The sequence below is a fragment of the Orycteropus afer genome, unplaced genomic scaffold (assembly GCF_000298275.1).
Source record: "Orycteropus afer afer isolate SDZICR_OR568_19922 unplaced genomic scaffold, OryAfe1.0 scaffold00062, whole genome shotgun sequence".
Lineage (NCBI taxonomy): Eukaryota > Metazoa > Chordata > Mammalia > Tubulidentata > Orycteropodidae > Orycteropus > Orycteropus afer.
Genome location: NW_006921649.1, coordinates 12,657,434 through 12,671,100, shown reverse-complemented (window position 1 = coordinate 12,671,100; position 13,667 = coordinate 12,657,434). Strand labels below are relative to the sequence as shown.

Below are 13,667 nucleotides of genomic sequence, written 5' to 3'. Positions count from 1 at the left end.
GTGATTTATAATTTTCTCCCCGAGTTTGGAATAATCCATTCTATCTTGCAACTCTCTTGACTTCCTCACCATTTAGAAGTTCTATAACTACACAGTATTTTCCCTCTTTTTGGTTTGTAATTGTCCTCATTTGCCAATTGAAGTCTCTGGTTCTCTGTTTAGAATCTTCTGAGCTTATTTTACTTTGGATATGTCCATAGCTGTGGGTTCTGGGTTATTTCTTTTTGTGTGTTAATGATCTGTTGTTTGCTATTTTTGGTTATCTGTTCAAAGGACTTCCTTTAGCATCTCTTGTAAGTTGGGTCTGGTTTTAACAAATTCCCTTAGTTTCTGTTTATCTGGAAATCTCCTGATTTCACCATCACATTTGAGGGACGATTTTGCTGCATATATAATTCTTGGTTGAAAATTTTTCTCTTTCAGGGGTTTATATATACTATCTATACCATCCTATTGCTTTCTCGCTTGCATCGTTTCTGCTGAGAAGTCAGAGGTTGTTCTTATTGATTGTCCTTTTTAAGTAACTTTTTTTTTTTTTCCATGCTGCTTTCAGGATTCTGTCTTTGTCTTTGGTTTTGATGAGTTTGATGATGATATGTCTTGGTAATTTACTTTTGGGGTCTATCGTGTTTTTGGTTCGTTGGATTTCCTGAATGGATATATTCTCATCTTTCATCATAACAGTGAAGTTCTCTTCCAACAAATCTTGGACAATTTTCTCAGTGGTTTTTTCTCTTCCTGTTGTGGAATTCCAGTGACACGCAGGTTATTCCTTTTGATGGTATCCCACATGATCCTTAGGCTTTCTTCATTTTGTTTTTATCTTTTTTCTGATTGATCCCTTTCCAAAGAATTATTCAGGTATTTTTCTTCAGTGTCATTAAGTCTGTCTTCCATTGCATCAATTCTACTCCTTTGCCCTTCCAATGTGTTATCTATTTCTGACAATTTAGTATTAATCTTCTGGATTTCTGTCTTCAGATTTTAAATCACTTCTCATTTTTCATTTATTCTGTCAGTTTGTTCTTATATTTTCTTCCAAAATTCTTCTAGGAATTTATCTGTGTTTTCCTTGATCTGTCTCTCAGTCCTTTGAAGATCCCTATATATTATTCTTTTGAATTCCTTATCAGGGTGTTCCAATGCTATTTCTTCCTCGGCGATGTTTACTGGGTCTGTATCCTGCTCCCTTTTTTCTACCAGTTTATCTTGTTTCTTTGTGTGGACTGTGATGATCTGTTGTCCCCGAGACATTATGATGTTATTGTACTTAGATCTCTGTTAAATGTTTGTGAAGAGTAGCTAAGGGTGAGTTTGGCTCTTCTTGTTGGTTATTTATTATAGGCTTCTTGGTGGAAAAGGAGGTGAAGCTCAGGAAGTGAACCTGCTGGTGTTGTGGTATAGTTGTGTCGTATGGAGACTGTTGCTGTGTCCCACTCAGTTATACAAAAATAATAATTGAATAACCATCAAAAAATAAAAGCAGATGGACAAAAAGCACACCATGTAATCACACAGGAACATTAACCAAAAAAGAGAAAAGGGAAAAGAAGAAAAACGAACCAAAACAAAAAAACCCTCAATATTTGAGGAGAGGGCAATAAGAGAAAAAAGTAGTGAAGGACAATAATGAAGAAAAAAGTGGGAAAAATGCAAAAAGAAAAAACAAGGAACAGGGTTACCTACAAGAAAGGAAAAAAAGAGAGAGAAAAAAAATTGGAACCAGGAACAGAGCAAAAAAAAAAAGCTAAAAACTAGAACCTGTCAAGGGAATAATAAAGAATGATAATAAGAAGGACAAAAGTAATAATAGTTGTAGTGATTTAAAAACAAAATTAAAAAAAAAAAATCTTGTCAAGGCGGGGCAGGGCACCCAGGCTATCTCCGTGCAGTGCACCTGGACTGGAATGGAATTCATGTCAGCCTAGAAGGTGTGTGGGAGTGAAGGATGGCCTCTCCTCCTCCATTCACCTATTGTTCAACTTTGAAACCAAAGAAAACCAAACTCACTGCTGTTGAGTGGATTCTGACTCATGGCAATCCCTTCTTACATTTTGGAGACGTTATCTCTATGGAGGTAGATTGCTCAGTCTTTTTTCCGAGGCATGGCTGGTGGGTTTCATCCTCCAGCCTTCTGGTTAGCAATCAGATGCCTTAGGCACTACTCCACCAGAGCACCTGTTCACCTTTTAGCCCTGTCTGTTGTTTGGCTGAGAGCAGAACCACTGGCGTTGAAGCCTTGAGGGATGTCTAAAGGCCAGACTCTTGGAGGTTCCACGAGAGTCTGTCAGACCAATAAATATGTTTTTTTGTATTAATTTGAATTTTGTCCCACATTTTTCTCCCACTCTGACTGGGCCTCCTATTGTGATCCCTTTCAGAGTGGTCAGCAGTGGGCATCATCTAGTTCTTCTGGTGTCAGGGTCATGGAGGTTGGGGTTCTCATGGCCCATTAGTCCTTTGGACTAATTGTTTCCTTTTGTCTTTGATTTTCTTTACTCTGCTTTGCACGAGATGGGTGGAGACCAATATTTGCACCATAGATGGCTGCTCACAAGCTTTTAAGACCCCAGTCACTACTCATCAGAGTAGGATGTAGAACATTGCCTATATGGACTGTGTTATGCCAGTTGACCTTGAAGTCCCCTGAGACTATGGTACTGATCCTCTGGGACCATCTAGTTCATCTGATCGAATGGCAAAGGAGGCAGTTGTTCATGGAGGCAGTTAGCCACACATTCGATTTTCTCCTGCTATTCCTAATTCTCCTTTTTCCTCTCTTGCTCCATTTGAATATAGACTAGTTGTTATACCTTGTATGGCAGACACTATGCAACAAACTAGGACATAAAATAGAAGCACTGGACATTTATTAGGCCAGTTAACTGGGATGTCTCATGAAACCATGATCCTAAACCTGCAAACCAAAGAACCAAATCCCATGAGGTATATAGTTGTACATAAGTACCCTTGGCAGCTACTCTTTTTGTGTTGTTGTTGTAACTATATCACACAACTTTTGTCAATTCACCTTTTTAAAACTGTACATCTTATTGGTAGCAATTATGTTAATCAGCTGTGCAACCCTTTAATCAATGCAGTTTGTTTGTCACCACAAACCAAAACTCAGTACTCTCTCCATAATTAATGATATTCCTTCTCCCCCTTCCTCTCACCCCTGCTATAACCAGTAAGAAACTTTGATCTCTATATATTTGCCTGTTATTGTCATTTTATATAAGTGAGATTGAACAGTATTTGTCCTTTTGTGAAGGACTTATTTTACTCAGCATACTGTCTTCAGGCTCCATCCATATTGTGGCATGTATCAAGACTTCATTTTTCTTACTGGCTGAGCAGTATTCTATTGTATATATGTACCACATTTAGTTTATCCATTCATTCTTTTATGGGCATTTAAGTTGTTTCCACCTTTTAGCTATTGTGAATAATGTTGTAGTGAACATTGGTGTACAAGTATCTGAGTCTCTGCTTTCTAGTTGTTTGGGTATATATCTAGGATTGGAATTGCTGGGTCATATGGTCATTCTGTTTTTAGTTTTTTTCAGGAAGCACCATACTGTTTCCTATAATGGCTGAATCATTTCGCACTCCCACCAGCGGTGGATAACAGTTACAGTTTCCCCACATAATCTCCAACATCTGTTATTTTCTGTTTTTTATCTTAGCCATCATAGTGGGAGTTACGGTTTTGATTCACAGTTCTTTGATGGCTAATGATACTGAACATGTTTTTTATTTTTTATTTTTCTTGTGATTTGGGTAAAAGTTTGCAGAGTAAATTTATTTTCCATACAGCAGTTCACATACACTTTGTCTCATGACATCGATTGCAGTTTCCCACAATGCAATAGCTCTCCTCCCACTTCGTCCTGTAGTTACCTCTTCCCTGTGTCCTTCCTTCTCCTGCCCCCCAAGCTGTCTCACTGTGCATATATAGCCTTTCTATTCTCCCATGGTTGATCTCTCCAAGGAGTGTATCTACCTAATGTAAACATTCAACTTATATGCCTGTGCAGTGTAGTAGATTACTTAGTGTGGCTTTTCTACCCATAAGTCTTTGTAAACTCCAAGGTGGGATTTGCTGTGAGCAACTGAGGAGCTCCTGATTGCTAAAGTTGTCCACCTGGAATATTTCTGTTGGTAGTGGCACAAAACAATGTTCTGGGAGGTTCCCACTCTCTCTCAGGTGCTTAGAGTTCTGATGCTATGATTGACTAGTTTGACCACTCTGCCGGGCTCAAAAGGAGGCCTCCTAGAGACAAAACTCTCTCTGACTGCTGGTTGAGGAAGACTTGCAGCTGAAAGAGACATGTGCTCCTGAAAGAAACACATGCTGCTGGGAAAGAGACGCAAGAGACATGCATTGCTGAGTAAGACACCGAGGGACATGCACTGCTGGGGGAGATACTGTGAGAGACTTGGCTGAGAGACGGTGGGCTGGGAGAGAGACTACTTGCTCGTTTTTCCTAAACTTGAATTGTAGCTTGGTGCTTCCCTAATAAACCCCATAATCTGTGAGTTCTTTGTGGCCACTGCAGCGAATTATCAAACTCAGGAGAGAGGTGGTGGGTGCTTTGGGAGGAATGGTTGGAGAAAGGGCTGGAGGGAGGCAGCATGTCTGGCCTCGCAGGAATAGGCCTTGGGCTATTGATGGTGATTCTGTCTTCCTCTTGTGGGATTAGAGGAGGTCAGAACATGTGGCCTTGTCCTTTTTCCAGCCTGTCTTTTGCTTGTTTGGAAGCCACAGGAGTGGGTTCAGTTCCAGACCTGAAGGGCAGCTAAGGGCCATAGCCTCAGTGGTACTGTCAGACTCTATCAGACCAGCAAACCTGCTCCCCCCTTTTTGTAAATGATTTTGGTTTTGTTCCACATTGTTCTCCCACTCTATCCAGGATCTCCTACATAGATCCTCCTCTGAGTGGTTGATAGTGGTAGACGGGTACCATCTAGTTCTTCTAGTCTCGTAATTGGATAGACTGAGGATCGCATGGTGTACCAGTCACTTGGACTTATTGTTTCTGTGCGTCTTTGGTTTTCTTCATTCTTCTTTGATGTGGATGAGGAGAGACCCATCATTGCATGTAGATGGCTGCTTGTAAGGCTTTAAGATCCTCGTCACTACTTTAGAAAGTAGGATATGAAACAGTGGGTGTTGAACATCTATTTTATTTGTTTAATGGCCATTTGCAAAAGTCTTTTTACCATTTTATGATTGACCTACCAATCTTTTTTTTGTTGTCAAAATTTTATATATATTTTGGTTATTAGATCCTCCCATTCTTAACTATTCTTACTTGCTTCTCTATGAATTTTAGAATCAACTCATGTAGCTTTAGGAAAAAGTTTTTATTGGAATTACATTAAATATATTAACTTGGGAGAATTGACATCTTTATGATATAGTATCATCAGTCTGAGAACAAGAATGTCTACTTTCTGCCTTTTGAGATTTAAAAAAATTCCTGATAGAGGTGTTGTATATTTCTTAAGTTTCTTCCAAATATTTTAGGGCTTCTTTTTCATTGTTGTTGTTGTTGTTGTTGTTTTATGTAGAAACCAACAAAACAAAATAAAGCCGCTGCTGTCAAGTCAGTTCCAACTCATGGTGAACTACTCCATAGGGTTTTCTTGGCTTTAATTTTCATGCAAGCGGGTTGCCAGGCCTTTCTTCTACAGTACCATTGGGTGAGTTCAAACTTGCCAGCCTCTAGGTTAGTTGAGTACAACAGCTTATGCCAGTAGAAGCCTTATATTTTAGATTCAGCTACCATATTTAAGTCTCTTATTTAATTTTAGCATTGATCTTGCATTTTCTCATTACACTATTGTGTCATCAGCAATTAGAGGTAGTTTTACCTTTTTTTGGTTCTTACTTCTAATTGTTTTGTTCAACCTGAGTGTGTTGACTAACATTTTCAATACAATGTAAATAATTGTTGTTATGTGTCCTTGAGTTGGACCCAAATCATAGCGACCCCTCCTTGGGTTTCTGAGGTAGTATCATTACGGAAGTAGCCCAGCCTTCCTTCCAAGGAGTGCCTGGTGGATTTGAACCGCCAGCCTTCTGGTTAGCAGTCAAGTGCCTTAGGCACTATGCTACCACTATGCTATGGTCTTAGTTTTTTATCTGTCAAACATGCTACCAGAGTGTAAATAGTGATGGAGATTGTAGACATCCTTGATTTGTGTGTCCTCTGTCCCCTCAATTATCCATGAATTAAGAAGAGAAAAGGTGCTTGCATTTCAAATAATGTGACTCTAGATAATGCTGTTGCCCTTACCCAGTAGAATGAGCCGTTTGAAAGTTTAATGTATTGCTTAAAAGTTGTCTTTTGTAACATGACCAAGTTATTGTCTCAATTTTATATAACTTTTAAACTTTTTTTTTTTTTCTTTACAAAAATTGAAATCTAATTAAATGCTTTTATAACACTTTAAATAAGATTTACCCAGTAAGAAAAGTCCTTGAGCTTACTATGTTGCAGATAGGCAGTTACATTGCCTGTGTGTGTGCTCAGGTCATTGGCAAATGGGTCTTTTTTAATACTTTGAGAAACAGAGCCAGCAAGTCGTCATGAGGTCATTATGTTGATTTTTCTTTCTCAATCCACTTAACTCAAACAACATTAGACATTTTGTATATGCCTATAAAATTAAGCTTTCATTGCTTAATTTTTATAAGCTTTAGGATATGAGCATGCTAAAAGTTCTCATTTATATTTTATTTATTATGAAATAATTATATCAAAAAATGATTTATTTAACTTACCTGGATGGGTATGGTGGAGCTCTGTTGGTACAGTGATTTAAGCACTCAGCTGCTAACCAGAATGTCGACAGTTTGAACCCACCAGCTGCTCTGTGGGAGGAAGATGAGGCAGTCTGCTTCTATAAAGATTTATAGCCATGGAAAGCCTATCGGATTCTTCTGCTCTTCCCCATAGGATCTTTATGAGTTGGAATTGACTGGGTGGCAGTGGGTTTGGTTAGCTGGGTATGAATGCATGTGATTTTTAGTGCCTTATCTGTGGTAGATGCTAAATACTTAAAAGTTGAAGCTATTAGAGCAGAAAACTTTATCTCCCTCCCTTACAGGGTTTCTCTTTGGTGAACATGGTACCTCTAAAAAAATGGAGTAGGTGGTAGATTGGACAGGGCTGGGGGTCTGGTGCTGCTGTTGGTTTTACTTGTCTAATCATGAACTAAATATCCATTGGCTGTAATGAAGCTGAAGAAAGATTGATCATTACTACTATAAAAATAACATATACTTTATTCAGAGTGAATCTCTGTTATTGATTTGATATATAAAAGACACGTTTCTCAGTCCAGGTTAGACAGTGAAGTGGAATAAAGGAGAGAGAGCTCTGGGCTTTGAATCTAAGCATATGGGTTTTAGTACTTGACTCTTTAATCTGGACCAAGTCATTTGCCCTCATTAGGTCTTAGTTTTTCATCTGTCAAACATTAAATTTGGATTGTACAATCTGAGGTCTCTCCTACCTCTAAATTCTCATACAGTGAAGAAGATACAGGTCTGATGTAGACTGTCGGCATTGTTGATACTCTTAGTTTAGGTGTTGTAATCCCCATGTCCCTGTTTTTACTTTGGCAGTTAGTTACTTTAGGTAAAGGCAACATATGTATGTATGTATGTATGTATATAGTACATTCTAGATTTATGTGTGAATAAAATATTTTGTGAGTATTCTTTTAGGTTAACACCATCTGTTAGGGCTTCTGTATGTATGATCTATTTTTAACTCTAGTGACAGAAAAATTTTCTCTCCGTTTTCATGATCTCTAGACTTTGTATAATCAGTCTAATATAGGAGCATTATCCCAGTCCTATTCCTTGCTGCTTTAAAGCCTTCAGAGTTCTTCAAAACAACATTTTGTTCCTTTGATCATGATCTCTTTAAATGCAATTTTTTCTCAGGTTTTAGGGAAGATAATGCTTCTAATCGATCTGTTAAAGCTATTATTGCTGGAGTTATGTCTTGATATATATCTGATACATAAATTTTGGCCTCTCCTTTCTTCGTTTGAAGAGTCCCTACCTTAAATCAGGGTTTTCAAAGAGGAGCCAAAAGCAGGAAGACAACTACAATCATTTTTCATTTTGAAGATCATTGTAAAATGTCAAACTGCGCTTTTGGTAAAATGCATTCAATTGTAGAGTGAAAATAGTTGAGATTATGTGCTGTTTAGATCTGATAAACAAGCCTTCCTTACTTTCTGTGTATTGGATCTGTTTATTTGTCACAGAGGGGAAAGAAATGTTGAAAAGTTATAAAGGAGTCATGAATTGATTAAGGGCTTCTGAAAGGAAGATAAGTTTTGGGCAAGGTTTATAAAGTAGTAAATGTGGATTGATAGGGAAAAAGGAAGGTACAGACTTCTGAAGAACCTTAGACTGTTCAGTAATCTTTATGAAATTACTTAGATTGCTTTAGTAGCCTTTTGTTTCTAAATGTTAAATCATGAAAGAAAACTAAGAATGGTTGGTTGCCTGCAATTTAGAGGTTTAGACAAATTTGGGGATTAAGAGATATTGCCTGTCTAAATTCTTTCATTGTTAGAGTGTAATACTTAGTGTCATATACTGTGAATGGTACTGAGCTCGTGTCTCTTGGTATCAGGAGATAGAAGATGTACAAAACGGGTAAGTTTGAAAGTGTGGGAGCATGAAATATAATTAAATTAAAATTTTACATCTTATTTTTTCATAATTGAAAATGGTTGTCTCAGTGTAGACATAGTGATTTAGCTACTTGGCTGATTTCTTTATCCAAGTATTTTCAGAAATGTAGGTTTGTAGTACCACCTAAAATCTAAGCATAAGATTTTGTGAGCAAAAATTCCTAGAAAATATATTCTGGTGAATGCACAGGAAGTGTAGGGCAATCATAGCACAGTTCTTTTTATAATTAAGAAAGGGACTTTGTGCTAAATTCTCAGAATGTCAGGTTCTATTCAAAAATTATGGAAAAAAATAAAAAGAGCTTATATATTTTTACAAAAATATTAAAGATTTTTTATTTCATATAGTACTTCAAATTTATTTTTACTTACTTAACAAGTACTTATTCGTAGTTTTAAGGAGTTCTGGTGGTGCAGTAGTTAAAGCATTCGACTGCTAACCCAAAGGTTGGCAGTTTGAACCCACCAGACGCTCCACAGGAGAAAGATAAGGCAGTCTACTTCAGTAGATTTAACAGCTTGGAAACTCTATGTTGTTGTTATGTGCCTTCGAGTCAGACCGACTCACAGCGACTCCTCCTTGGGTTTCTGAGGGGTATCACTACGGAAGTAGATTGCCCAACCTTCCTTCCAAGGAGTGTCTGGTGGGTTTGAACCGCCAGCATTCTAGTTAGCATTCAAATGCCTTAGGCACTACACTACCAGAGCTCCCTTGGAGACAGTTTTATTCTATCCTGTAGGGTCTTGAATTGGAATCAAGTCGATGGCAGTGGGTTTGGGGTGAGTTTATTTGTAGTTTTATTGTATACTGGTTGGTGTTTTGCCTAAGACATTTGATTGGTAACTAGTATTTTGCCTCAGGCATTTGACTGCTAACTAGAAAGTTGGCAGTTCAAACCCATGAGCCACTCCATGGAAGGAAAATGGGGAAAATCTACTTATGTAAACATTTACTGCCTCGGAACCCCAAAGGGGATCGCTGTGAGTCAGAGTCAACTTGATGGCAGTGAGTTTGGTTTTGGCTATTATTTTAAGTGCTTTACAAATATTAACTTATTAAATCCTTGTGAAAGCCCAAAATGTCTTCATGTTTTCATAAGAAGATAGTTTAGAAGCTTTTGCTAAGTGCTCATTTTTTTCCCAGTTAATTGTTTACATAACAAAGATGAGCAATGCCATTAACTGCAATTACTTTGTTTAACATGAAGCTCTTTAACTTCAGGTTTTGTAGTGAAGATTTTGCACTACTCAGTGGTACACTAAAGTAATAGGTTTCACAAAGTATTTAGGTAATTTGGTAAATGACACTTTATAGGCAGATATTCTGTATTAAATATGTTTGTGATACAGGGAATAGAATAGACACCTAGACAGGAATAAAAGTAAGGTTCTTTCATGTTACAAGTATTTATTTGGTCATATTTACTTTTGTACAAAGTAATTACTTTGGAATTTTGGATAGCATATAGATTTGAAAATGCATTTGGAGTCATGATTATCCTTAAGCAGCATAATGTATTCTCTATCCTTTTTATGAGATTTTGTTCTTATGCCTCCTACAGATTGGGGGCAGGTGAAATCAAATGCCTTTGTATTTGTAGGGAAAGTGCTTTCACTTTTTCCAAAGTATTTTCTGTCTTTCTTATGAGTTTGTTTTTCTCTTGGGTTCTTCTGCTTTAGGGACTCTTTCACTTAACTTCAGTTTTAGGTACTGAAATTGTGGGAAATTTTGTTTTTGTCATTGCTTTTGCCTTTGCCTTGTGATTCTCACAATTACAGGAAAAAGTGTACCAGGTAATCTCTCTGGTACATGTATTGCATCTTTTCACCTTCTAGGATTTGAAGATAGACAGTTTTCTGAAAGGTAAACCTGAAACTTTGTTCTAATAAATATCTTACTGAGTCTACCATCCTGTTGTATCTTGTCTTCCACACCCTGCCCAGTAAACTGAATTGTGTCAAACTCATCTAAAGGCTAATCTAGCAGAAAGTAAAGTTTACCTTTCATTTTACCTTGTTGGTAGACTCACTGGATGGTTTGTGATTACCTGACATAAAATGAACACTTCTTGCAGAATAATGTGCTGTCTGCACACATCTTTATTGTTTGGAAGATGCAGGGGAAGTCATTAATATCTATTGTGTCTCACAGATGAATTGAACTTGATACATGCATGTGTATAGTGTTACCTCAGTAGACTCTCAGGAAATACTTGTTGATTAATCCAAGGGGACTTGGATTCCATTTCCTCCTCTGCTGCTAAATATACTGTTTTCCTACTCTCCTCTCCACACCCTTTTAGAACTCAATTGGTTTGGATTTCATTAGGACAAGTTAGAGGGTCAAGAAGTAGCAGTGAGTCAAAATGTCAAGTGTTTTAAGAGGAAATCAGCTGGCAGTGGCATGGTGTGCCACCCTGAAAGTGAGACAACAGAAGACACCTGCAGCCTTGAGATCAAGTGGCTAGATTGGATGAAGAGAGCATAGTTTAATCCAGGGGTCCAGCCAGGCACCCTTTGCAGCGTTAGTTGATCCTGTCAGCCTGGTAAATTGCCTGTGGGCTAGAGCTGCTGTTGTTTTGTTTTCTGTTATGTGTAGCCCAGATTTCATTTGGCCCTAGGCCAATGAGGGAGTGGTTAATTTTATGGATACTTTAGAACCATTTTGAGAGTAATGTCTCCTAAATTAGCATTTTTGCTGCTATTAAATATAGAACATTGAATTTTGACACACACCCTCTCTACATCCCACCTACTCTGTCATTTATTTTCCACCCACTCTTACCCAACACTCTTACCTTTTCATCAAGCTTCAGTTTTCTTTTTATCTAATTCCCATCTATCAAACTATTATCCATGACTCTGTATCTAGAGTTCTACTGAGCCATAGATGAGAATGATGGTATGTCAGTATGACTCATAGATGGATGAGCATATGCCAAGTAAGTATCTGTTAAGATTGTTCTAGTACTGCCACTATGTAACATTCACTAAAGAGAGATATTGCCACTTAAACAAAAAAGTGGTAGGCTCTTGCCCTCTTTTTTCTTCTCTTGGATTGAGACTTATGTATTGTAGATTTTATGCGCCTTGTGGTTGAGAGTTTATCTCTTGGCCAAAGATCAAAGATCATCTGATCAATCCTAGTTTCTTCACCCCTTTCTAGATTAGGTCCTGTTTGAGTTTCAGAGAATGGCATTAACAGTCCTTTGACTAAAGTTCAGAGAAAGGAATGTTAGCAGAAGCATTGCTATAATCAGATTTCAGTGAATTCAGTGAATTTTCGTGAATTCAGTGGTTTGACTGTTACTTCTTCCTGACACACTGCAAGCAGTCTTTTACTTCTTTGGGCTTTCTCAGTTCTTGCTTCCTGGCTTCATATGCCCAAGAATCCTGTAAAGCTACCATTGCCATTTGTTTTTCCCTGTATCTTGCCTCTCTTTTAGGAATCCCTGGAATATTTTTAAGGAACCCTGGTGGTACAGTTATTAAGCACTCCTTTGTCAACTGAAAATCAGAATCAATAGCAGTGGGGTTGGTTTTGGGTTTGACTATTTTTATATCCTGCCATTATAGTCACTTTTTACTGTTTTGTCTAGGTAATTTTAAGAATCGTCATTTGGAGAAAGTGTACTGAGTTGAAAAGAGCTACTGACTTGTCTTTGGAAGTTTTGGGTAGTCATCTAATGTCTCTCTTTGCTTTTGTAGTTCTGAAATAGGTTAGGGGAATTTCAGAAGCCAGGAATTAGCTAGTAGGCAAACTTGTAGTTATAATTTTGATGAAAGAATCAGAGAGAGGGATGACCAGAAACCTTTTGATGGAGCTTTTGTAAATTTTAGTTTTGATGTCAGTCTTTTATTTTTCTTTTCAGTTGCTTTAGGTCGTAACCAGCCTTTGAAAAAGGAGAAACCAAAATGGAAAAGTGATTATCCTATGACAGATGGACAACTGCGCAGCAAGAGGGATGAATTTTGGGATACTGCACCAGCTTTTGAAGGCCGCAAAGAGATTTGGGATGCCTTGAAGGCTGCAGCACATGCTTTTGAGAGCAATGATCATGAACTGGCACAAGCAATTATTGACGGTGCAAACATAACATTACCACATGGTAGGTTTGGTGTTCCTCGAGGTCAAAGGGAACACAATCAGATGGTTTCTAATAGCAGTTAGAAACCAAATGGGAAGTGTTTGGCTTTCTTTCTATGCATTATTCTAGTACCTTTTTTTAAAAAAAAAAAAAAAAAAAGCAAGAAATAGCACTCTATGCTGCTTTGTATATCTTTCAACTTGAGGCACGTTTTACTTTGTGGATTTATAGTTTCACCAGCCACTCCTCAGAAGGAAGATTGGGCAGTCTACTTTTGTAAAGATACCTACTGCCTTAGAAACCCAAGGAGGGGTCGCCATGAGTTGGATTTGACTTGACAGCAGTGAGTTTGTTTGGTTTGGTTTTAGGTTGTTTTACTATTTATTTATCTCGAGAAAGAGAACACTTGATAGCCTATATTTTCTACTCTCCATGTAACCTAGTTCTCTAGGAAGGCCTCTTTTATTCCCCAGCCCATCAGTTGGAGCCTCTGCTTCACTGATTGCCTGCACACATTAGAGGGTAGTCTCAGTTTAGATCTCAGAGGTGTAGAGACTCAGTAGATACTCCTTTATACCTTTTCATCAGTGATACTTTTAGTGTAATGAGTGAACCTAAACTTAGAAGTGAGTCTCACATGTTCTTAAGGATAGTGTTCTATGCTACTACCCCTGGCTATTATGAGAAATCTCTCTCTTGACCACCGAAAGCTTTGGATATTTCTAGGGATGCTTGTACACTGGACTTGTGTGCATAACTCTTTTTGGTCTCTCTGATTAAAAGCACATACTGAAAATTTTCATGCTATAATTGAGATTTAGGTATAAATTTTGTATTTATATTTTTTCTTTT

The 13,667-nt window shown here is 37.7% G+C and overlaps 1 protein-coding gene across 1 annotated transcript in view; it reads left to right on the top strand.

The window, feature by feature from the left end:
* UBTD2 (ubiquitin domain containing 2) overlaps nt 1-13,667 on the top strand; it is a 118,477-nt gene that overhangs the window by 56,657 nt on the left and 48,153 nt on the right. The window contains exon 2 of the mRNA XM_007939774.2: nt 12,600-12,836. Within this exon, the coding sequence (XP_007937965.1) occupies nt 12,600-12,836 (237 nt within the window). The remainder of the gene's footprint in view (nt 1-12,599; nt 12,837-13,667) is intronic.